At 37.4% G+C, this 23,526-nt stretch overlaps 1 protein-coding gene across 2 annotated transcripts in view; it reads left to right on the top strand.

The window, feature by feature from the left end:
* The first annotated feature begins 569 nt into the window (after positions 1–569).
* Positions 570–23,526, top strand: part of VPS45 (vacuolar protein sorting 45 homolog) — a 69,810-nt gene continuing 46,853 nt past the window's right edge. For both annotated transcript variants that reach the window (XR_011144418.1, XM_068964334.1), the window contains exons 1-10: positions 570–726; positions 1,354–1,488; positions 4,152–4,212; positions 7,693–7,772; positions 8,826–8,894; positions 9,016–9,153; positions 9,592–9,702; positions 12,678–12,812; positions 13,244–13,357; positions 13,757–13,924. Coding sequence is in view for 1 of the 2 variants with exons in the window: in XM_068964334.1 (XP_068820435.1) it covers positions 634–726; positions 1,354–1,488; positions 4,152–4,212; positions 7,693–7,772; positions 8,826–8,894; positions 9,016–9,153; positions 9,592–9,702; positions 12,678–12,812; positions 13,244–13,357; positions 13,757–13,924 (1,104 nt within the window). In the remaining variant the exon portion in view is untranslated. The remainder of the gene's footprint in view (positions 727–1,353; positions 1,489–4,151; positions 4,213–7,692; positions 7,773–8,825; positions 8,895–9,015; positions 9,154–9,591; positions 9,703–12,677; positions 12,813–13,243; positions 13,358–13,756; positions 13,925–23,526) is intronic.

Genomic DNA, 23,526 nt, shown 5'->3' with positions numbered 1-23,526 from the left:
GCCCCTCAGTCTTCGGAAAACCATTTCGGGCCTCACTTTGCAGGGCAGTGTCCTCGCCTTGTTAATGACCCAAAGAAGCCGAGGAAGACGAATCTAGGGCACTGTTTAGCAGATATTACCAAACGCTGTCCCTCCAAGTGCCGTGAATCTGCGGGGAACATAAGGCCTCCTCCCTTCCCTTCATCCTTCACTACCACCCAAGAAAGCGTTAATGGCAAAGAGCGACCACGTCGAAGCTCTGCCGTGCGTGCATCCGAGCCAGCCGTATACCAAGTTCCTCCACACCGCGAGGCGCCACCTTCTCCCCAAGCCGGCAGGAGGGGTGGCAAGCCTCGGCCAGGCCTCGAGGCTAAGGGCGGGGAGGGGTCTGAGCATCGAGGCTGGAGGTGGATCAGAATCACGTCCGGGATTGGCGGGGTGTCTCTGCTGAATTCGTCCATCCAGTCGGGAGGCTGGGTTCCCCAGACCGCGTAGCGGAACTACAACTCCCGAGACCACTGCTGCCCGGACTTCCGGAAGCCAGAGCTGGCCGGGGAGGAAGTTGCTGAGACCCGGCCAAAAGAACGGGGGTTGATTTAGAAAGAAAAACAGAGGGTGGGAAGAGCTATAGGGCTAACCTGTCAGTTCGCCACCATGAACGTGGTTTTTGCTGTAAAGCAATACATTTCCAAAATGATAGAGGACAGCGGACCTGGCATGAAAGTACTTCTCATGGATAAAGAGACGGTGAGTTTGCTTTTGCTCAGTGTTTGGGGGGGGAACCCTCCTCCCTTGCAATAGCTGGTCCCATTCCAGTGTAGGGTTTAGCATTTAATTAAAGATTTGTAAGTTTAGCATGGAACTGAAAGGCTTTATAAAGCTTGCCTAGATGGTTTTCACTCTGAATGATTCTAACCACTGCCAGAGAGTCTTCTTGTACCCAAAACGATTGAAATCAGAAATCTTTTTCTAAATGCCTGTGCCAAGAAATGATATATAAGACAGACCACTGGGAAAACTTTGGGATTGCCCTGTTGTTTCCACTCAGCGTTGTGTTTTTAAAGTAAAGCTATTAAAGCTCACACTGAGATGACAGGTTATTATTTATCGGTCACAAAATAAAAAAAAAAACTCTTTGGTGGTGTGAAAATTTTTATTTGTCAATTTATGGTTTGTCCATGTTCAGAGAGAGCATTTCATTTTGGTACATTACTTACTATTTTAGATGCTCAGTAAATGTTATTACATATGCTAGTATTTAAGTTATCCCAGTAAGTAGTATTAATGAAAAAAATTTTTTTTAAGTCTTAGGTATTGCTGCTTGTTTTTATTATTCTGGACTCGCATAAAATTAGTTAATTTTTTTCTTTACAGACTGGCATAGTGAGTATGGTATACACACAATCGGAAATTCTCCAGAAGGAAGTGTACCTTTTTGAACGCATTGATTCTCAAAATCGAGAGATCATGAAACACCTGAAAGCGATTTGTTTTCTTCGCCCTACCAAGGTACTACATAAACAGCTGCCATCTGCTTAGGCAAATGCAGCACACTATGATCCGGAAGTGTTATGAAGACAAAATAAATTTGTTATCATTGTTTGTGGCATCATAATTATACTGGCTTCTGTTATAACCATGACTTTCCTCCTTTCCATATCTCAGTCACTTCTCACAGCTAGATTTCCAAGATGTTTTGTAGGTTCTCAGCTACTTGCAATGCTGCTAACTGCCCTGAGACCCACATCTCCTTAACTGAATGAAACTCCACACCTATCACACTGAACACCATTACCATTTAATCTTACATACTTATGTCAGTGTTTTGAGTCTTTATCATTTTATTCATGTCTATGTTCAGGAATCTTTAATGGCTTAATTTTACTTCCCTGACATATTTAGTAGCCCTCAGAGCCCTCTAGCTGGCCTGGTCTGCCCTTAGGTATTCATTCTCGATGTCCTGTCTCTGCTCCTCCACTGCAGCCAAATAGGCCTTTGTATGATCCTTCTACATGCTCACTCCTGCCCTCTGTTTGTTCTTTTCTCCTAATTAAAGGTTCTTAAGCCTTCTGTCGGAGAAGGCAATGGCACCCCACTCCAGTACTCTTGCCTGAAAAATCCCATGGACGGAGAAGCCTGGTAGGCTTGCAGACCATGGGGTCGCTAAGAGTCAGAAACGACTGAGCGACTTCACTTTCACTTTTCACTTTCATGCATTGGGAAAGGAAATGGCAACCCACTCCAGTGTTCTTGCCTGGAGAATCCCAGGGACGGCGGAGCCTGGTGGGCTGCCGTCTATGGGGTTGCACAGAGTCAGACACGACTGAAGCCACTTAGCAGCAGCAGCAGCAAGCAGCCTTCTGTCAGTTTTTGTCCATTATCTTCTAAATCTAACTTGAATCCTCCTTTAAAAATCCTTTACTACTTCTGTCTTATTTTGTATATTCTCTTGTTTTATATTTATGTTCTTAACTCCAGTGCTTGTATATTATGTACTTTCCAAGATGCAAATCTGACTATGTCACCACGCTTGAAATCCTTGAATGATTTCTCATTGCTTTTATGATAAAGACACAACTCCTGAAGTGTGGCCTGCAAGGCCCTATATGGTCTGCCGCTGCTAAGTCACTTCAGTCGTGTCCGACTCTGTGCGACCCCATAGACGACAGGCCACCAGGCTTCCCCATCCCTGGGATTCTCCAGGCAAGAACACTGGAGTGGGTCCTGTATGGTCTAGTTCCTACTATTTCTATAGCCTCATTTCAGACCATTCCCCGTTTGGTCTTAGCCACACTATTCTTTCAGTCCACTATATTCCGTCACGCCGCAGACCTTTGCACAGGTTTTTCTGCTTTCCTGGACCATCTTCACTCCCTCAAGCAAATCTTTCCTGGCCTTGCTGACCAAGTCAAACCCCCCTCTTATAAATACTTATAGCACCATCTTCTTCAGCCTACCACTTGTCATGGTTGAAGTCTCATATGGTTTGTATGATTAATTAATATTTTCATGTACCAGCAGTAAGTTCCAGGAGAGCAGAGATGATATCCATATTTTCACACTACTATGTCCCCAATGTCTACCACATAGCAGATACTTAATAAGTAGTTCTGAATTAATTAATATATCAAGTAATTGTTTTGTTACAGTAGTTTCCGATTGTTTCTTATTAGTCATGAAATTTTGGTTCTGAGAGGGGTCTTAAAGATAATTTAGTCCATCATTGCCTAACTTTTTTTTATTAGAGAAGCTCTTTCATAGCCTTATGTATATGTTCTCTCAAGTTGAAAATGTGTTCTTAGAAACAATTTTTCCTTAAGATTACATTTAAAGTTAATTGTTAATATAGTTTAAAATTTAAATGACAATTTTTAAGGTCTTTTTTCCATTTAACAAGGAATATGTATTGCTTACATTACTTTTCATTCTGTAAGAAAATGTATGGTTTTTTAACATTCAAAAATGATATTTTATATCATGTATAGTTCAGAGATCAACTTTATACTGAAATTTAGCCATATGTTATAGTTTCAAAAGTAGATAAAACCTGCATTATGATCTTACATAATTGGAATTATGTTTTGACCATTTGAAAATCAGTTGTTTTTATTTCTAAATTTCATGTTTTATTTTTACATAATGCAGTTATACAAAAGGCCTTAGCCTACTGTTTATAAATACTTCAAAAATACTGCAGTTTTGCCACCTTTGGTCCCAATAAGTTAAAAGCCCAAGTGAATTTAATTAACTGTATTTTCTCTTGAATGTTGGTTTTTAAATGTGTCTAAAAAATTTTAGACAAATTTTGATGTTCTACAAAAAAATAAGAATTTTGATCAGATGAATACAAATTTACAGACAAACAGCTTGAGGCAAATTTGCATAATTATTATCTATTTTATGTTGTATTTCAACATCTATGTACTTTATGTTTTTTAATAACTAATTTGGCCAGAGCAGTGCAGCTATATCACATATGATTTGATCATTATATTTAATGTATCTCTTTTATCCCCAGTCCTCACCCCTCCCGATGTAGGCACACTTAATCTAGACCTCAGCTCAGTAGACTCTTAGTAAATACTTAAATAAATCAATGGATGATACATATTTACTACTTCATCACTTAAGCGTTTTTTCTCATTTTGTTTGCTTGTTCTTTTCTTTTCTAGGAGAATGTGGATTATCTGATTCAGGAGCTCCGAAGACCTAAATACAGTATATATTTTATTTGTAAGTATTTTTTCACCTGTTCAATCATGTAACTAAATCCTAGCTAACATGTTCTACTAGCTACTGCATATCATCAGTAAATTAATTGAATCCATCACTCTTAAGAGTCTAGTGGGTGTTTTGTCCTTCAAAGTATTACCAGTATTGGACCAGCATTCTGTTTCTGAGAGCTAAATGTGGTTTCCACTCATCATTGACTGCTTAGGTTAAAAAAAAAATTTAAGTTTTACCTTGCCTTTCAAATTTCTTTATAAGTCAAAAGTTATAAGTAGTTAACTTTGACATTCCCCTTCGCCAAAAAATGTATATATACTTATTCCTATTTTACACTGTTATGAACTGAGGCATAGAAGCCGATTTATTTATTTGGAGGGAGGATATAGTTGAGTTTGTTGGAAAAGCAGAGATTTAGTTTACATACCATTCTTCTCTTTGCAACTTTATGTAATACTTGAAAATAAAAGTCATCAGATATATATGTCCTATTTGCACAACTTTTGGGGAGGGGAAGAGAGGTGAAGGCCTGGAAATAAACTTGGTTTGTGGTTATCATACAATTTATATGGATTTTTTTTTTAATCTAATACATTTTGCTTTGGAAGTTACATCTTTCCTCCTCTAGATGTCATTATTGATCTTTATAACATTAATGTAGGTTACTTAAAAGCTTTGGAGTTTTTGGGTTTAGACTATAGCCTAAGACATACGTACTTTCTTCAGGATATATTATAATTTAATAATGGTACCAAAAATTAACATTTGTGATAAGACACTGTATTTTATAAAAACTGTCTCATATATTATTTTATTCAGCCTTTAAAACAACCTCAGGAGGTAGAAAGAGGCAATTTTATTCATTTCTATTATCCTGTGTTTGTTTTTGTCATTGTTTTCTTTTCGGTTAATAATCACAGGTTTTCATTTTCAATTAAACTTTTTCTTTTGAGATAATTGTAGATTCACATACAGTTGTAAGAAATAATACGTAGATCCCATATACTGTTTACCCAGTGTCCCCTAATGAAGCATCTTATATAACTGTAGTCCGGTATCACATCATACCATATTGACATTGATACAGTAAGGATGCAAAGCATTTCCATGTTGCTAGGATCCCTCATGTTGCATTTTGTCTACTTTCCTCCCATCCCAGCCTTCTCAGTAACCTCTGGCAGCCACCAACCTGTTTTCCATTTGTATAATTTTGTCATTTCAATAATGTTGTATAAATGGAATCGTGCAGTATATAACCCTCTGAAATTGGCTTTTTTTCATTCAGCATAATTCTTTAACAATTCATCCAGGTTGTTGTGTATCAATACTTGATTTAAAAAAAAATTTTTTTTCAATTTATTCCATGGTATGACTATACCATAATTTGTTTAACTGTTCACATAATAAAGGACATCTGAGTTGTTTCTAGTTTGGGCTAATACAAATAAAGTTGTTATAAATATTTATGTACAGGTTTTTGTGTGAACATAAGTCTTTATTTCTCTGTAATACATAATTCCCAGGGATCAATTGCTGGGTCATATGGTAGCTGCATGTTTAATGTTTTAAAAAACTACTAAATGTTTTCTGGAATGACTATGCCATTTTACATTTCCAATAGCAATATCCAGGCAATCTAATTTCTTTGTATCCTAACAAGCATTTAGTGTTGTCCCTGGTTTTCATTTTAGCCATTCTGATACATATTTAGTCATTCAGTAATTTTTTAGTCTGATTACAAGCTAGGTACTTAGGATAGGAAAATATAGAAACTTTTGTATTCACCCACTCACACACACATACATTTATAGAAAGAGATTGATTCTCCATGCTGCCAAATCTATGTGCACATTTAATAGAATCACTGTTTTGCTGAGTCTCTTAGCTAAAAAGTGAATAGATCATGAGATAAAAGACCCTTTTTTCTTCTGAAGAGTTATCTGATACATTGGCCAAGATTAATAATGAGTAATAAATCTAGTATTTAGTCTTCTGGTTCTCGAGATTGATTTAGGCTATGAATCTATGAAGTCAAAGAAAAAAATTATATATGTTAAAGTAGTTAGCACTAAGCCTAGGAAAAATAGACTGTTGAAAGGTCTTGGGTGGAGCAATTTCACAGTTTTATTTAGTTGAAATAAACTAAAATGAGTTTATATATAGTGATTTTATTCTTTATAGACTTTCAGCACAATTTATATCAGCACTAAACTGGCCTTCTGCTTATGTCATTTTTTAATAATTTTATTTTTGTATATTCTTATGTATAGTAAATATCTTGTATTAGTATCCCATCCTTTATTTTTAAAAAAACTTTATTGTGGAAGTTTTCAAATATATACAAAAGTAAACAAAATAGCCTAATAAATCCCAATGTACCCATCACCCAGTTTCTACAGTTACTGTACCATGACCAATCTTGTTTTAGCTGTACTGCTATCTACTCCCTTGTCAACATTATATTGAAGAAAATCTAACAGATTGTATGATTTCATCCATAAATATCTCCATGTGCAACTTTAAATGATAAGGACTCATTTTTTAAAAATACCATTAGTACATCCAGACAATGAAAAGTAATTCCTGTTTATGCAAGTATTCATTCAGCGCTCAAATTTCAAATTCTTTCATGCCTTTTTTTTCCTGCTCAGTTTGTTTGAATTAGGATCATAGTTAGGTCCACACATTGCTATTGGAAGATACACTGTTGAAATGTCTTTAATCTTCTATAGTTCCTCTCTCTCAATTCACCCCCACACAGTCTATTTATTGAAGAAACCACAAAACTACCTCCTTCTGTTATAGCCTGGATCTTGCTGATTACATCCACATGGAATAGTTTAACATGTTCTTTGCAATTTAAAGAACTATCCTTCAGTTCCTATAAACTGGTACTTGGATACACAGGTTTAATTAAATTCAGATTTGATTTCTTTTTGACAAGAATGTTTCATCAGCAGTGTTGTGTGCTTCCGTTGACTGTCTTACTGTGACACTAGCAAAGGTTAATGCTCAATATTTAGTTCCATCCATTGACTCATTAGGAGTTGGGAAAAAAATGGTATTTTAATTTAATCGTTATCATTCCTGCTTTGCCTTTTAGCTGGAAAATTGCTATAAAGAGTTTCCCCTCATCTATTAATACTATTTGGTTATCTGACGGTACAGTTAGGATATAAAAGGACAAATACTTATTTTTTTCTAAGTATTCAATCTTTTGAATATAATGATTTGGTTCCCTGGCATCTTCCAATGCCTATAATGATAGTTCCTTTTTTTTTAGTATTATGAATTTACAGATTTAAACATATTTGTGTTATTCATTCCAATGTGAAGGTGTTTGACTTATACCACAATGTAAAGTATAGTACCACATATACTAAACTTCACTTAGTCGGTTAGACTTTAACTGTCAAGCCCCTTTATGTCTAATTGTAACAAAAATTATCTCCTCTGAGTAAACCACAACTTACATGTCTGTTTCAGATTTCAGTAATGTGATAAGCAAGAGTGATGTGAAGTCATTAGCTGAAGCTGATGAACAGGAAGTTGTGGCTGAGGTTCAGGTAAATATATTGTTCCTCTAACACATCTCTTTTATTGGCCCTTTCTAAAGATTTGAGTCTATAAATAAGGAAAGTGCTATCTCTTAAGAAAGGAGGCTGTTGATTGGACACAATAAATGTGCATTGCATCACACTCTACTCATATATATATAGGAAGTTTGGAAGAGGTATCAAATTGAATGGGAATAGAATTAAAGAAGTCAGTGGGAATAAGGAGATTGGAATGGTACTGGATTGGTAGGGAGGGTTTCACAGTGTTGAAGTCAGAGGCAGTTATGTTTTATAAAGGTAGTCTTACGAGCTATGCTATAAGAATGTTCATCTGCACAGTTATAGTTTATGTTTGATTGGAAGAGAGTAGGAGGTAAAGGATGAATGAGGTTTGTTTAAGTTCTGTTGGTGATTATCTTGCTTTGGGAATAAGCAGATTGGTCATTAGGTTAAAACTTGGAAACTCTTCAATATTCTCCATGCTATGAAATACTTCGAATTAGAACATTTCATGTTACCTTTTCCTTCTTAAACCCTTTAGTGTTCTTGAACACATTTATCACAAATGTTTTAAACACATTTATCACCTCAGTGAAGAATATCATCCTCAGGGGAACAGATAAGCAAGTTTGGATTTTTAGAAAGATGTGCTAGGTGATAAATGAATGAAAAAGAAGACCTATGTTAAATCACATTCTCCCTCATGAGAATACACTGGACAGCAATGTTCTTACTCAGCTGAGTGTAACACTGTGTATCTTTAGCAGTGTTTTATTTTTACTAATTGAAAAGTCTCCTTAAATATGATATGTATACTTACACAACTTTTGTTTTTTGATTGGGTTTTTTTTAAGATTTATTTTTGCTTATATTCTATAATTGTCTTATTAATTCCCTCACATTGACTATTGTTACTTAATTGTTAATTGATCAATTTTTTTATTACCTGTATTTCCTCCAATTTGATTGTATCACATAGTATTATATCACATATGAATATTATTGCATGATACAGTTAGGAGTTTGTGGAATAACTGACTGATCTTGGTGCTTTGTTTGTAGGAATTTTATGGTGATTACATTGCTGTGAATCCACATTTGTTTTCCCTCAATATTTTGGGTTGCTGCCAGGTATGGAAAGAAGGAAGGTTTTTGTTTGTTTATTTATCAGATGGAAGTTAATTCAGTAAGTAATTGGACTTGTAAGAAAAAATTCAAATATGTTCTATGAATGTATGTTTTTAACAAAAAGGGTCGAAATTGGGATCCAGTCCAACTATCCAGAACAACTCAAGGACTGACAGCTCTCCTTTTATCTCTGAAGAAATGTCCAATGATTCGTTATCAGCTTTCATCAGAAGCAGCAAAGAGACTTGCAGAATGTGTTAAGGTATGGCATTCTGTATCCCCAGTTCCAAAACATCAAGACCATTCATGTCCTTATCATATTTCCAAAACTAGAGGAATATTTTATCTGAAACCAAGGAGATGATACGTTAGGTTTATTGGCAAAGAGGTAGGAATTATATTTTAAGACCTAAGGCAACAAATTAGAGCTAAGATTCTTAGGTTTAACTCAGGAAACATTTGCAAGCTAGTTAACTTCTTTTGATCCGGTTAAACCACTTGTAAAATAAGAGTTTCAAATCCTAACTCCTTAAACAGAATGCTACTAAAATTTTGTCAAGCTTTTGAATCCTTTTATGGAAGGCCTGTGAAAGTGCAAAAAAACTATTGTAAATGTGGTTTTTATGTATTAATTTTCTATTTATGTCATCTCTATCTGCTACCAATTGGTTGACCAAACGTCTTTCTCTCTTACCCACAGCAAGTGATAACTAAAGAATATGAACTGTTTGAATTCCGGCGGACTGAGGTCCCTCCACTGCTACTTATTTTAGATCGCTGTGATGATGCCATCACCCCATTGCTAAACCAGGTGCACAGCCCTTTGTTAGCACAATGGAAGGATGATTTCAAGTGGTATTCATCAAAATGCAGATGTGGCAATGAACATGGTCCATTTATTTGCCTCCTTATTTTCAGCTATTCTTGTTTTTGCCTTGTATTTCCTAGTATTCTGGTATCAGCGTTCTAGCCACAGTCATCTTCAACTCTTGCTTCTGCCTCATCCTTCCTGTCTCTTTCTGCCACCATTCCTAATTAAGGCAACTTCTAGGTTCTCTGGGGTTTCCATGGTGGCTTAGCAGCGAAAAATCTGCCTGCAGTGCAGGAGACACAGGAGACATGGGTTCAATCCCTGGGTTGGAAAGATCCCTAGAGGAGGGTATGGCAACCCACTCCAGTATTCTTGCCTGGAGACTCCCATGGACAAAGGAGCCAGGGTCACAAAGAGTCATACACGACTGAAGCAAGTGACCACACATACACGCTAGCTTCCGTAGAATCTACTTTTCCAGTGTCTATCTGTTCTTTCCCATTGATGTTGCCATTACCTTGGTGTAACTAACCTCTTACAGCAGTAGTCCCCAGCCTTTTTGCCACCAGGGACAGGTTTCATGGAAGACAGTTTCTCCACTGACGGGGCTCGGGGAGGGCAGCCAGAGGGGTGGTGTTCTGGCCTTGTATGGTGGTGTTCAGGTAATGCGATCTGTGGGGAGTAGCAGATGAAGCTTGGCTACGCTCGCTCACCCAAGGCTCACCTCCCGCTGTGCAGTCTGGTTCCTAACAGGCCAAGGACCACTACCAGTCTGCAGCCCAGGGGTTGGAGACCCCTGTGTTATAGGAATTCTGAAATAGTCATCTACTTGATTTCCCACTTTTAATTGCTTTCCACTATAATGTATCTCACAGATACCTTGTTATTAAATTACTTTTACTAAAGCTGACAACTCTTAACCTATTACTCCTGACTTAAAAATTTTACCTGTTTCCCATATGCCTGCTGGATTAAATACAGACTCCTGAACTTGACCACCATGATCCTTCATAATGTGGGCTCAACCTTATAGAAAACCTGAAGCTCACTACTGTGTAGATGTGAAGTCGCTCAGTCATGCCTGACTCTTTGTGACCCCCATGGACAGTAGCCTGCACCAAGCTCCTCCGTTCATGGGATTTTCCAGGCAAGAGTACTGGAGTGGGTTGCCATTGCCTTCTCCAGGGAATCTTCCTGACCCAAGGATCGAACCCAGGTCTCCCGCATTGTAGACAGATGCTTTACCGTCTGAGCCACCATATGCCTCATTATTCTCTGCCATCATTTTATTCATGTTGTGACCTCGATCTGAACTCTGGAATGTTTGGAATACATTCTCTTCCCATCTTCACCTCTTAAAATTCTTATTTTTTAAAACCACTTGAAACATCTCCTTGAAGCTTTTACTCTTGTCAGACATGATTTTTTTTTTCCTTCGAATTACTGTAGAACTTTTTCTCTCACATCTCATACTGCACTTTCTATGTTGTACCTTTGTTTTCACATTCTCCTAGGTTATACATCCCTTCAAGGCAGACTATGTCTTACTAATGGTTGTTCTGTGAATTCAAGCACAATGCCTTAACAGTTTGTAGATGCTTTATTAATAGTGACTTTAAATTTGTAGGAAAAGGCACAGTCTATATTTCAGTTCCATCTCAGCTTATACTAATGTTAATGCTAGGGGAAATCTGTGGCTGTGGAGTACAACTCCTCTATGATAAGACAGCCTTATATTCTTAAAATTCAAAGTAATATAACTTTACATATTTTATATACTCTTAGTAATAATTAAAAAAAATTGACAGTGTAAAAAAGTAGAAAGAAAAATAGTTGCCTTTAATTCTGTTTACCCAAAGAAAAGCAATCATTCACTCAACAAATTTCACTGAGGACCTGTTAGGTACCAGGTACTGTATTAAGTACAGGAGATAAAAGGTTAAAAGATACAGTCTCTGTTCTCAAAGAGTTCATGATCCAATGAAGAGAAAGTAAACAGATCGTTTTAATTATGAAGTATGTGCTAATGGCAAAAGCATGCACAGGATGCTGTGTATGGAAGCATAAAACATTTTGTTGTACTTATTTTAAATGCTATAATGAAACTTGTTTTTTCAAGGATTCACTTGGCAAATATTTTAGGAAATAAAGTGCCTTCTTTTATAAGTCTTAAGTTATAACAAATCTAGATTATTTACATATGTATACACTTACACATATATAAATATTTAGTTTTAGACTCTAGGTTTAGGGGGTAATTTGCTGGAAAATACTTAGTTTTCGCTAATGGGCCTATGACTACAAGTAACCTATTCTCCATAAAAGGTGAGAAGGCAAATTTTGGGGTTTCTCCTTTTCAGTTTTACCAAATAAGTTCACATTTTGTAAAACTGGAAACCAGTCCTTCTTCACAATGCCTATTAAGTAAAAATATAAAATAAAATGGATTCACAGGCAACTTCCTGAATATGCACGTTTTGATCAACTTACAGGGTTTTTTCTGATAATATTAGTGTTCCCAGGATAAATATAGCACTACTCAGATCTGCAAGAACACACTTCTCATGCTGCAGAAAAACCACAGAAGCATACAGGAAATGGTACAGCTTGTAACTGCAGTACCAATATAGCCCTATCTGTGAAGCCAAAAATATACTCTTAATTCACAGGCAAAAATTGGAGCTAATGATAGATCTAATTTGTTTTCTTTCTATCAGGAATATTAATCTGGCTGCCCTTCTTCCAAAAGTGTGAAATCTAAAAGTATTTTGACTTTTGGATGTTTAACCAATTAAAATGAGAATCTTAATGCTTAGTATAGCACAAAATATTAATAAAATTTGAGCTAAATAGAGAACTTCCATGTAAAAAAAAACTAGTTTACTAAGAATATTATCAGGTTTTGTTTTCCTGCCAATTAATATTTCCACATTTTGTCAGTTACCAATTTTTTTTTGTCATTATTCTTTATTTAGTGGACATACCAGGCCATGGTCCATGAACTACTGGGTATAAACAACAATCGGATTGATCTTTCCAGAGTGCCAGGAATCAGTAAAGATTTGAGAGAGGTGGTGCTATCTGCTGAAAATGATGAGTTCTATGCTAACGTAAGTGGTTTAAAGTTCCTTTTAATTGTTTCTATGTGAGGTTAATCCTGATTTGTTAGAATGGGAGCAGGTGTGGGATTTCTTGTGGGAGGATTCGAGAGGCATCCAGAAGATAAACTGCATCTCAAGGGAGGACAGAGACTTTTTTTCTAACCCTTTAACAATACTTTTTTCTTAGTAATCATGTACTTAGTTTTGTCCTTTAAAAATTAGAACCTAATTTATTTACTGCCCTCCTGTCCGTAGCTCTTTGTGAGATTAGTAGTGGTATTCATCACCAGTGTCCTGGCCAATATCCAGATTTGGTAATTACAGTGAAATTTTCTTGCCCTTCAATTCTAACTGTATTCATTGTTCTTTTTCACTCCTTTTAAATTGTCTGAAAGTCAGCCTAGTGGCTAGAACTGTGTGTGCAATTTCCTTTTTCACAGAATATGTACCTGAACTTTGCTGAGATCGGCAGCAACATAAAGAATCTCATGGAAGACTTTCAGAAGAGGAAACCAAAAGAACAGCAAAAACTAGAATCCATAGCAGACATGAAGGTAAATTGAACATGTACATGGATGACTAACATGCAAGACTTTGGAACTATTCATGTAAGCAACATTTCTGGAATATTCTGGGTCTGATTTCTGCCTTGATTCCTTTTGTTTGGTTCAAGATTATTTTCTGTTTCTCTTTAGGAAACAATATAGTGAAAACTTCATAGTAAGCCATGAACTTCTTTCCATTCTTCAGTCATATTTGAACTATTTAATGACTTAGTCTCCTGACATATACCAGTCCTTCTCTTCTTAAGCATAACAAAATGCTGTGTGATTGCAAGTTTTAGATGCCTTAGTCTAGGCAGAAGAATAATCCCTTCCTTTTTTTTCTCTTCTTCATACATGCCTGTCCTCAAGAAATAACAGAACCCCCAATTGATGTTTTCCTCATGGCAGGCCTTTGTTGAGAATTACCCACAGTTTAAGAAGATGTCTGGGACTGTGTCAAAGCATGTGACAGTGGTTGGAGAACTGTCTCGGTTGGTCAGTGAGCGGAATCTGCTGGAGGTTTCAGAGGTTGAACAAGAACTGGCCTGTCAAAACGACCATTCTAGTGCTCTCCAGGTATCTGTTCAGTCCAATTTGATGAGCACCTACTGTAGTAAGCCACTGTGGCAAGCAGAGCAGGCGATACGAAGGCAAGTAATCCTTCTTAACCAACATGGAATTTACAGTCTAACAAGGAATTGAGACAGGAACACAAATTAGTAACACAAGATAGACGGGCTTCTCTGGTGGCTCAGATGGTAAAGAGTCTGCCTGCACTCCAGGAGACCCAGGTTCTATCGCTGGGTGGGGAAGATATCCCTTGGAGAAGGAAATGGCAACCCACTCCACTATTCTTGCCTGGAAAATCTGTGGACAGAGGAATCTGGTGGGTTACAGTCCATGGGGTTCCAAAGAGTTGGACACGGCTGAGTGACTAACGCACACACAAGACAGATAGATAATAAGAGGCACAGGAGAGGAAAAAACGTGCAATCCCTAAGGGTTCAGGCAATTAACTGAGTGTTTAGGAGGGCAACCCAGTCAACTAGAAAGAACGCTAGACTAAAATCAGAAGATCTAAATTTTAGTGTTTGATTTGCCACTTTGGGACCTGGAGCTGTTGGCTTTATTTCTTAGCCATTTTCCTTATTTGTCAAATAGGTATAATAATATGTATCTCACAGGATTGTTAGGAAGATTTAAAGATACAATATCTTTTAAAATGCTGGCGTCACTGACTCGATAGACGTGAGTTTGAGCAAGTTTTGGGAGTTAGTGATGGACAAGGAAGCCTGGCGTGCTGCAGTCCATAGGGTCACAAAGAGTTGGACACGACTGAGCAACTGAACTGAAATTTATAATATTGAGCATCTGCTTTTTATTCCACAAACATGTGAATTCTTACTCCATGTACATAGTACAATGAGTATCTAGAGGAACAAAAATAAATAAAATACCATCTTTTTCTTCAAAGAGTTCACATATTAGTAAGGGAGGAAGAAATTTAAACCAGGAGTTATAACATATGCAAAAAGTGCTATACTAGAGGTATTACAAAGGAATTTGGAAATACAGAGGAAGGATGGCTATTTTCCTTAAGGATGTGGCTTCTTAGAGCTTCTTAGAGAAGATGATATTACTTTTCAAGAAAATAAATTCTCAGCAGAGAGAATGCAGACATGGAGATGTTAAGAAAAAAAAAAGCCAAGGGAAGAGAGACTAACTCAGTGTAGCTAGTGCTGGGTACAAGATGAGGCATGGTCTTAGATAAGCCAGAAGGACAGATTGAGGCCTGGTTATGGCCATTTAAAGGAGATTGGGCTTTAATCTTAAAATGATAGGAGCTATCAGAGGATTTTAGCAGAAAAGTAACATAATCAGACAATTAGGCAGCATTTCAAGTTAATATTTAAGTCAGAGTTGTGTTATTGACCATAGTAAGATTTGAGGTTATTAGGAACAGTTTCTTAGAGAAGGTGATATTTAGATGGACTGTAAATAATGAATAGAATCTGGAGGAGTATTTCAGCAAAGCAAAGATGCAGAAGTATGCAGAGAAATAATAAACAGCATGACCTGTTGAGAGTGGGTGTGGAAGAGAAATAGGAGATAAAATTGAATTGGTAAACAGGAGCTAGTTTATGAAGACGCTTGTCAGAGGAATTTGTATTTGCTGAGATAGGCAAAGAGATCCAGCATAGAGTTTTATGTAGAAGTTGATATGATGAAAGTAGTATTTTAGGAAATTTAATAAGTTTGCTTTGGAGGTGAAAAAATTAAAACCAGGGAGGCTAAAAAAACTCTTCATAGTAGTAAAAATGTACAGAAGGATAAATATGAAAGACAATATCAAAGGGAGAAAATAATTTAGAGACAGATTGGCTATAAGAAAAACAAGAGAGAACAAATCAGAGATAATTCCAAAGTTCCTGAGACGTGACAAAATGTGGTATCACCAACAGTAAGTAACTTGGGAATGAGAGTCCTTTGGGAAATGGCTGTTTGTAAGCCATTTATTATAAGAAGCACATTTCCTTACTAATAAGACCCTATATTCTAAATCCTGGTCTCTTCCTCTCCTGCAATTCTTCTTTGTAAAATAAAGCCAGCATGGTATAATGGAAGCAACACGGGGTTTGCAGCCAGACTGTCTTGGCTTATATCCTGTCTCTATGTATCAACATTTCTTTGGGAAAATTCCTTATTTTGCTCAGGCCTATCGTAAAGTTTGATAATGATTTCAAACTTTTAGGTTGTTATCAGAATTCAGTAAGATGTAAAATGCTTCCCATATGATAGGTGCTTTGTAAAGGTTAGTTGCTTTCCTCTTAGCATAATTTTTGGTTTGGTTTTGTTTTTGGCTACCTTGGGCTTCACTGGTAGCTCAGATGGTAAAGAATACACCTGCAGTGCGGGAGACCTCAGTTTGATCCCTTGGTCGGGAAAATCCCCTGGAGGTGGGCATGGCAACCCACTCCAGTATTCTTGCCTGGAGAATTCCATGGACAGAGGAGCCTGGCAGGCTGCAGTCCATGGGGTCACAAAGAGTCGGACACGACTGAGCAACTAAGCACAGCCACAGCCTTGGGTCACAGTTGTGGCACTCGGGGTCTTTCCTTGGTGTGGGGGCTCTCTAGTTGTGGCGCATGGGCTTAGTTGCTCCACAGTGTGTGGGATCTTAGTTCACCAGCCAGGGATCCAGCTGCCATCCCCTGCATTAGCAGGCAGATTCTTAACCATTGAACCACCAGGGAAGTCCTTAAGCATAGTTTTTTAAAGATATGATACAATTGAAAGAAATAAATTCACCCACCTGTGGTTGCTTTAGTTATATATACCAAAGTCTACTGTGATTTATAGTTGCTGATTTTTACTTTTTAAAAGTCTTTATCACGATTTCCTCTTGGTAAACATTATTTTTAAAATCATAAAGATGCTATTTGCTTTATATTTATGAAAAGTACTTCTGACAGCAGTTCTAATTTTATCTCTGTATTCTTAAATCTTCACAAGGAACTTTTAGGGTGACTATTATTTTTAGTTGTGTTAAATTCTGATTAGTTTTTAATCAATATTTGTTGAACTATAGTTGATTTACAATGTTGTGTTAATTTCTGCTGTATAGGAAAGTGATTTCGGTTTTATATATATATACTTTTTTATAGTCTTTTCCATTATGGTTTATCATAAGTTTTAATTCTTAAATAGATAATATAAGTATTCGATGAAAGAGATAAATAGTACAAACTGAATCTATTTAGTAGTTTCACTTGCATCCTTACTGTTATTCTGTGTATGTGCAAGCCTATTTGAGTGTGTATATTTCCTTCTCGTTCTTTTTTAAAATTCAAATGATACCATATCATACACATAGTTCTGCATTTTGCTTTTTCACTTACTTTTATGTCTCAGAGACTGTTCCAGACTAGAACCTAAACACTCATTCTATTAAATCACTAAATAGTATTCCTTTGTAAAGATACTTCATAATCTATTTCACTTCACCAACTTTCTTGAAACAACACTGCTAATAACAATTTAGAGTTGGTCTGTGGGCCTAATTGAAATATTCCTATGGAAAACTTTTTATTTTTCTCAATAAAATGAATTTTGTTCTCTTATGAAATAAAAACAGAATTGTGTCCTGTAACTAAATTTAAATTTCCTTATGTTTCTTTATCATTTTAGCTTTCCCTTTAAAACAATAGAACCAAACTTAATCACTGGCCAATTTTAGTATCTTTATTTGTATCTCACCATATGGAAAGCATTTAGAAATGGCTACTATAATTCCTTTGCCTGAAATCTTATTTTTTGTTCATTTTAAAAGAAAAATAGACACTTTAAAATATGAATTCCATTTGTGATCCACTTTGCCAGTTCAGCATACAGGGTTCCTCAACCAGGGATCAAACCCGTGCCCTTTGCATTGAGAGCCCGGGATCTCAACCACTGGACTGCCAAGAAATCCCTATATTTTTAAAAATTATCTTTTGAAGATTTTCTTGCCCATGGTATTAGGGTTTTACAGTGAGCAGTTGATTTCGACTCCACCACCATAAAGGATTTCTTTGGCAACATGATGTAAATAGTTAATAAAGAGAACTTTTGTTTAATAATGAGTAGATGCCAAGGGCTTGACCCCTAGATGGGATACAGCATTCCTTGGCTTGACCTCAGATGATAATAACGTCATGAAGCAATGAATTGATTTTTGAGTAGAGATGAGGTTTGCTTTATTGAATAATGACTGTATCATGGTGAGGAAAGAAAAGCTCACATATTGCTAAAAATTAACCTAAAAATTGCTGCCACTTCTAACCAGTTATCCAGTTTGATTCAGAAGAATTTCGCTAGAACCAAACTGCAGTGTACTGTCATTGAAACATATGCATAGCCTTGGAAAAGACTGATTAGTAAGGAAGATTTTTTTTCATACCATAAAGGAAAAATCTTCAGAAAATAAACAGTTCCCCTTCCCCCTCTGTGTGGTTGTGTTGTCATATCACAACTTTTCATTTGAAAGAAGAATCTAGTCTATTTTATAGTCTTCTTTCCTGACCTTGGGTTCAGTTCAGTTCAGTTTAGTCCTCAGTCGTGTCCGACTCTTCCCGACCCCATGAATTGCAGCACGCCAGGCCTCCCTGTCCATCACCAACTCCCAGAGTTCACCCAAACTCATGTCCATTGTGTCGGTGATACCATCCAGCCATCTCATCCTCTGTCGTCCCTTTCTCCTCCTGCCCCCAGTCCCTCCCAGCATCAGGGTCTTTTCCAATGAGTCAACTCTTCGCGTGAGGTGGTCAAAGTATTGGAGTTTCAGCTTCAGCATCAGTCCTTCCAATGAACACCCAAGACCGATCTCCTTTAGGATGGACTGGTTGGATCTCCTTGCAGTCCAAGGGACTCTCAAGAGTCTTCTCCAACACCACAGTTCAAAAGCATCAATTCTTCGGCACTTAGCCTTCTTCACAGTCCAACTCTCACATCCATCCGTGACCATTGGAAAAACAATAGCCTTGACTAGACGGACCTTTGTTAGCAAAGTAATGTCTCTGCTTTTGAATATGCTGGCTAGGTTGGTCATAACTTTCCTTCCAAGGAGTAAGCATCTTTTAATTTCATGGCTGCAATCACCATCTGCAGTGATTTTGGAGCCCCCCAAAACAAAGTCTGATACCATTTCCCCAACTATTTGCCATGAAGTGATGGGACCAGATGCCATGATCTTCGTTTTCTGAATGTTGAGCTTTAAGCCAACTTTTTCACTCTCCTCTTTCACTTTCATCAAGAGGCTTTTTAGTTCCTCTTCACTTTCTGCCATAATGGTGGTGTCATCTGTGTATCTGAGGTTATTGATATTTCTCCCGGCAATCTTGATTCCAGCTTATGTGTCTTCCAGTCCAGCGTTTCTCATGATGTACTCTGCATAGAAGTTAAATAAGCAGGATGCCAATATACAGCCTTGACGGACTCCTTTTCCTATTTGGAACCAGTCTGTTGTTCCATGTCCAGTTCTAACTGTTGCTTCCTGACTTGCATAGAGATTTCTCAAGAGGCAGGTCAGGTGGTCTGGTATTCCCATCTCTTTCAGAATTTTCCACAGTTTATTATAGTCTACACAGTCAAAGGCTTTGGCATAGTCAATAAAGCAGAAATAGATGTTTTTCTGGAACTCTCTTGCTTTTTCCATGATCCAGCGGATGTTGGCAATTTGATCTCTGGTTCCTCTGCCTTTTCTAAAACCAGCTTGAACATCTGGAAGTTCGTGGTTCATATATTGCTGAAGCCTGGCTTAGAGAATTTTGAGCATTACTTTGCTAGCGTGTGAGATGAGTGCAATTGTGTGGTAGTTTGAGCATTCTTTGGCATTGCCTTTCTTTGGGATTGAAATGAAAACTGACCTTTTCCAGTCCTGTGGCCACTGCTGAGTTTTCCAAATGTGCTGGCATATTGAGTGCAGCACTTTCACAGCATCATCTTTCAGGATTTGAAATAGCTCAACTGGAATTCCATCACCTCCACTAGCTTTGTTTGTAGTGATGCTTCCTAAGGCCCCCTTGACTTCACATTCCTGGATATCTGGCTCTAGGTGAGTGATCACACCATCATGATTATCTGGGTCATGAAGATCTTTTTTGTACAGTTCTTCTGTGTATTCTTGCCACCTCTTCTTAATATCTTCTGCTTCTGTTAGGTCCATACCATTTCTGTCCTCTATCGAGCCCATCTTTGCATGAAATGTTCCCTTGGTATCTCTAATTTTCTTGAAGAGATCTCTAGTCTCCCATTCTGTTGTTTTCCTCTATTTCTTTGACCTTGGGTAAAAGATCTCAAATCATGCCTTTAATAACACTTAGGACAATAAATATTTGTCAGAGAAATGAAGGTAAAGAGTTCTGTTTGAAGCAGTATAGAATAGAATAGTGACTGTAAGGGCTTGGATCTTTGATGTCTTGGGTTTGAAAATGATTCTTAGCCACTCCAGTCTTAAGACTTTTTGTCTGTAAAATGGAGCGAAATATCGGTACTTAGCTCAAAGATTTTTGTGAGGATCCAGTGAGCTAGTACATACAAAGCACTTAATATGGCACCTGGTGCTTACAACATTCAATGAATGTTAACTATCACTGTTTTCAGTATTATTATTTGATGGTGCATTCTCTTTTTTATGGCATCCAGGACATGTTTTTGAATTCACTCGTGATCTTGGAACTCTCTGATTTTAGAAAGGCTTTTTTGCTTCTCATTAGAATTGTAAGAAAATTGTTTGAGACACAAAAAATTGAGGTGACAATTTTACTTTGACCAACTAAGATTAAAAATGATCCTGTCTCTCTAAACCATCATTTAACTAATGTTTCAGAAACAGTGTTGACCAGCAGAAGACCTACAACAAAGCTAAGTTTGACTAGTCATTAAGTAAAAGAAACCTGATATATTTTCCAGTTAGTGGAACTGGAACTGGATCTCGCCTATTTTCTATCATTTTTTTCTAGATAAGCTCTTTATAGTCACATAACTGTTCTCTCAGACTGTTAGATTAGGCTCATTTTTAAAATCATATCAAAATGCTGAAGACTTCTGCCAGTTTCATCTTGCTTTTCTAATCTGTTGGCTTATAATGCTATTCATTGAGTGGTTTACTACAGTACTGTGATAGTTGATAACAGGGTACAGAGCTTGTTCTTTAGGTTAAATTAAAGCCAAAAAAAAGAAAAAAGAATTATCTTTGGTTGCAGACTTCAACTGTATTTTGTACAATAGTTTAAAATACAGGTTGTCATTGTCTTTTAGTCATTTAAGCCATGTCCAACTCTTTTGCGACCCCATGGACTGTAGCCCACCAGGCTCCTCTGTCCAAGGGATCTCTCAGGCAAGAATACTGGAGTCGGTTTCCCATTTCGTTCTCCATAAAATATAGGTATGTCAATACAAATGTTTTTTTCTTGTGCTGCTTTAGCATAGTTTTGGTAGAAGAAAATAGAAAAGGAGTTAGCCCAAGATAAGAGAAGAATCTCTAAATATCAGAATTGTTTTTTAGTTAATGTCTTTTTGAATGAATGTTAGCTCCATTTTGAAACTTGACCTTCACAGATAGTGTTTTTGCATTTCTTTTCCTTTTCCTACATTGCTGCTGCTGCTGCCAGGTCGCTTCAGTCATGTCCGATTCTGTGCAACCCCATAGACGGCAGCCCATGAGGCTCCCCCGTCCCTGGGATTCTCCAGGCAAGAACACTGGAGTGGGTTGCCATTTCCTTCTCCAGTGCATGAAAGTGAAAAGTGAAAGAGAAGTCGCTCAGTCGTGTCTGACTCTTAGCGACCCCATGGACTGCAGCCCACCAGGCTTCTCCGTCCATGGGATTTTCCAGGCAAGAGTACTGGAGTGGGGGTGCCATTGCCTTCTCCGTTCCTACATTGGGCCTACACTAATGTTAGAATCCAGTGAAAGATTTCTGAATCCCATCTTCTTAAGTGGACAGTAGTTTTCTGTTTCACTCTTTACTCAGCTGTTGTTATTATGTAACAGTATGCTTTTCTCTCTTGATTATCTCAAAAAGTCATTATATAATTCAGCCATATTTTCAACATATAAATACCTCCATGAAGCACATACCTCCTATGTAACTGAAGGCGCTCAGATTCTTTTTCTCCTTTTCCCTGGTTAAAACCCTGGAATCTCTGTATAATGTATGTCACTATCAGTCAAGTTGAGTCAAGTAGCCATGAGGGAAATAGTGCAAAATTAAGTCAAAGGATAACACGGCATCCAGGCAGACAAAAAGGCCCTGCTTCTTCAAGGACTTACATAACTGAGAACGAAGGAAGAATTCAGCTGGTACCTACATGTGTCTTTTCATAAGGAGCTAGGTGAGTTTAACTGGAACACTGACCTGAGCCATGGGTTGGGTCCTCAGGGCTCTAGAGACAGCAGAGTAGTCTTGGACCAGATCTGGGCTATCAGATCACAAGGCCGCTCATCGAGGAAAGGCTAAGAGTCAAGCCACAGACTCTAAACACCAGTACCACATTTTGAGGAATAAAAGTGGGTTTATTAATGAGAAACAGAGGCAGGAGTCAAGATTGAAGGGAAGGTAATTAGAAAGGGAGCAGATAGGAAGGGTATAAACTAATTGCTGCAAATAGTCTTTGTCACCATTCTGGTTTTTGTAGGTTTATAGTTACTTGAGTATCTCAGGTTTGCTTAGATGTGCAAAGACAGGTCAGGCTTCCCTGGTGGCTCAGTGGTAAAGAATCTGCCTGCCAATTCAGGAGGCATGGGTTCCATCCTTGGGTTGGGAAGATCCCCAGGAGAAGGAAATGGCAACCCACTCCAGTATTCTTTCCTGGGAAATCCCATGGACAGAGGACCTTGGAGGGCTGCAGTCCATGGGGTCACAAGAGTTGGACATGTCTTAGCGACTAAACAACAAAGACAGATCAGTCAGAAATTGAGTAGATTTAAGGTAAAAAGAGACTACAAGGGCAGAAAATGAAACATTGTGCTTATAAGAAAAGCAACCACAGAGATCTCAGATGGATGTTTTATGCCAAGTGACTGAGATACTTATGAAATGGTATATTTTTACTTGATAAGGAATTTGTATCCTGAAATTTCTCCATATTATAATAGAAATTAGTGAAATGTGTGAATAGGCTATTCTAAATAGCCTGTATTTAGTCACTGCTCTATGGAAAAGTTACCACAATAGGGAAAAGAAGTAAGGAAAGTTTGTGATTGCAGGGTTTAAATCTGTAGAAGAGAAATTTCTTCCTTTTTGATCCTATAAGGATGATGGTAGTGAGATGTTCAGCCAGAAAAGCAACAGTAAAAATCCTACTGAGAAAACTTTCTACTTGAAAGCTACCTAGGAGGCTCTGCATTTCATCATTGTCCCTCTTTTTAGTGTGAACAGTAGAGTTCTTAGACATTAGACATGGTTGTCATGAAGTACTAAAAAGATAATGTATTTAAAAGCATCTTGTAAGTTGCAGAGTACTATACAGATGTTAGTGGTTATGTCCTCGGAATCCAGTGCCCTCCGAAACTCTTAACTAGTCTTTCAGTTCATTTGTTTCTCTGATTTCCATATCCCTATTAATAGCATCTCTTTCAGCCTCTCAAACTAATTCCGAAGCTTAGTTTTTAAGGCCTTTTGTAGAAATGAAGTCTTTTA

This window comes from Capricornis sumatraensis, chromosome 2 (assembly GCF_032405125.1).
Source record: "Capricornis sumatraensis isolate serow.1 chromosome 2, serow.2, whole genome shotgun sequence".
NCBI lineage: Eukaryota > Metazoa > Chordata > Mammalia > Artiodactyla > Bovidae > Capricornis > Capricornis sumatraensis.
This window is presented reverse-complemented; position numbering and strand designations above follow the sequence as displayed.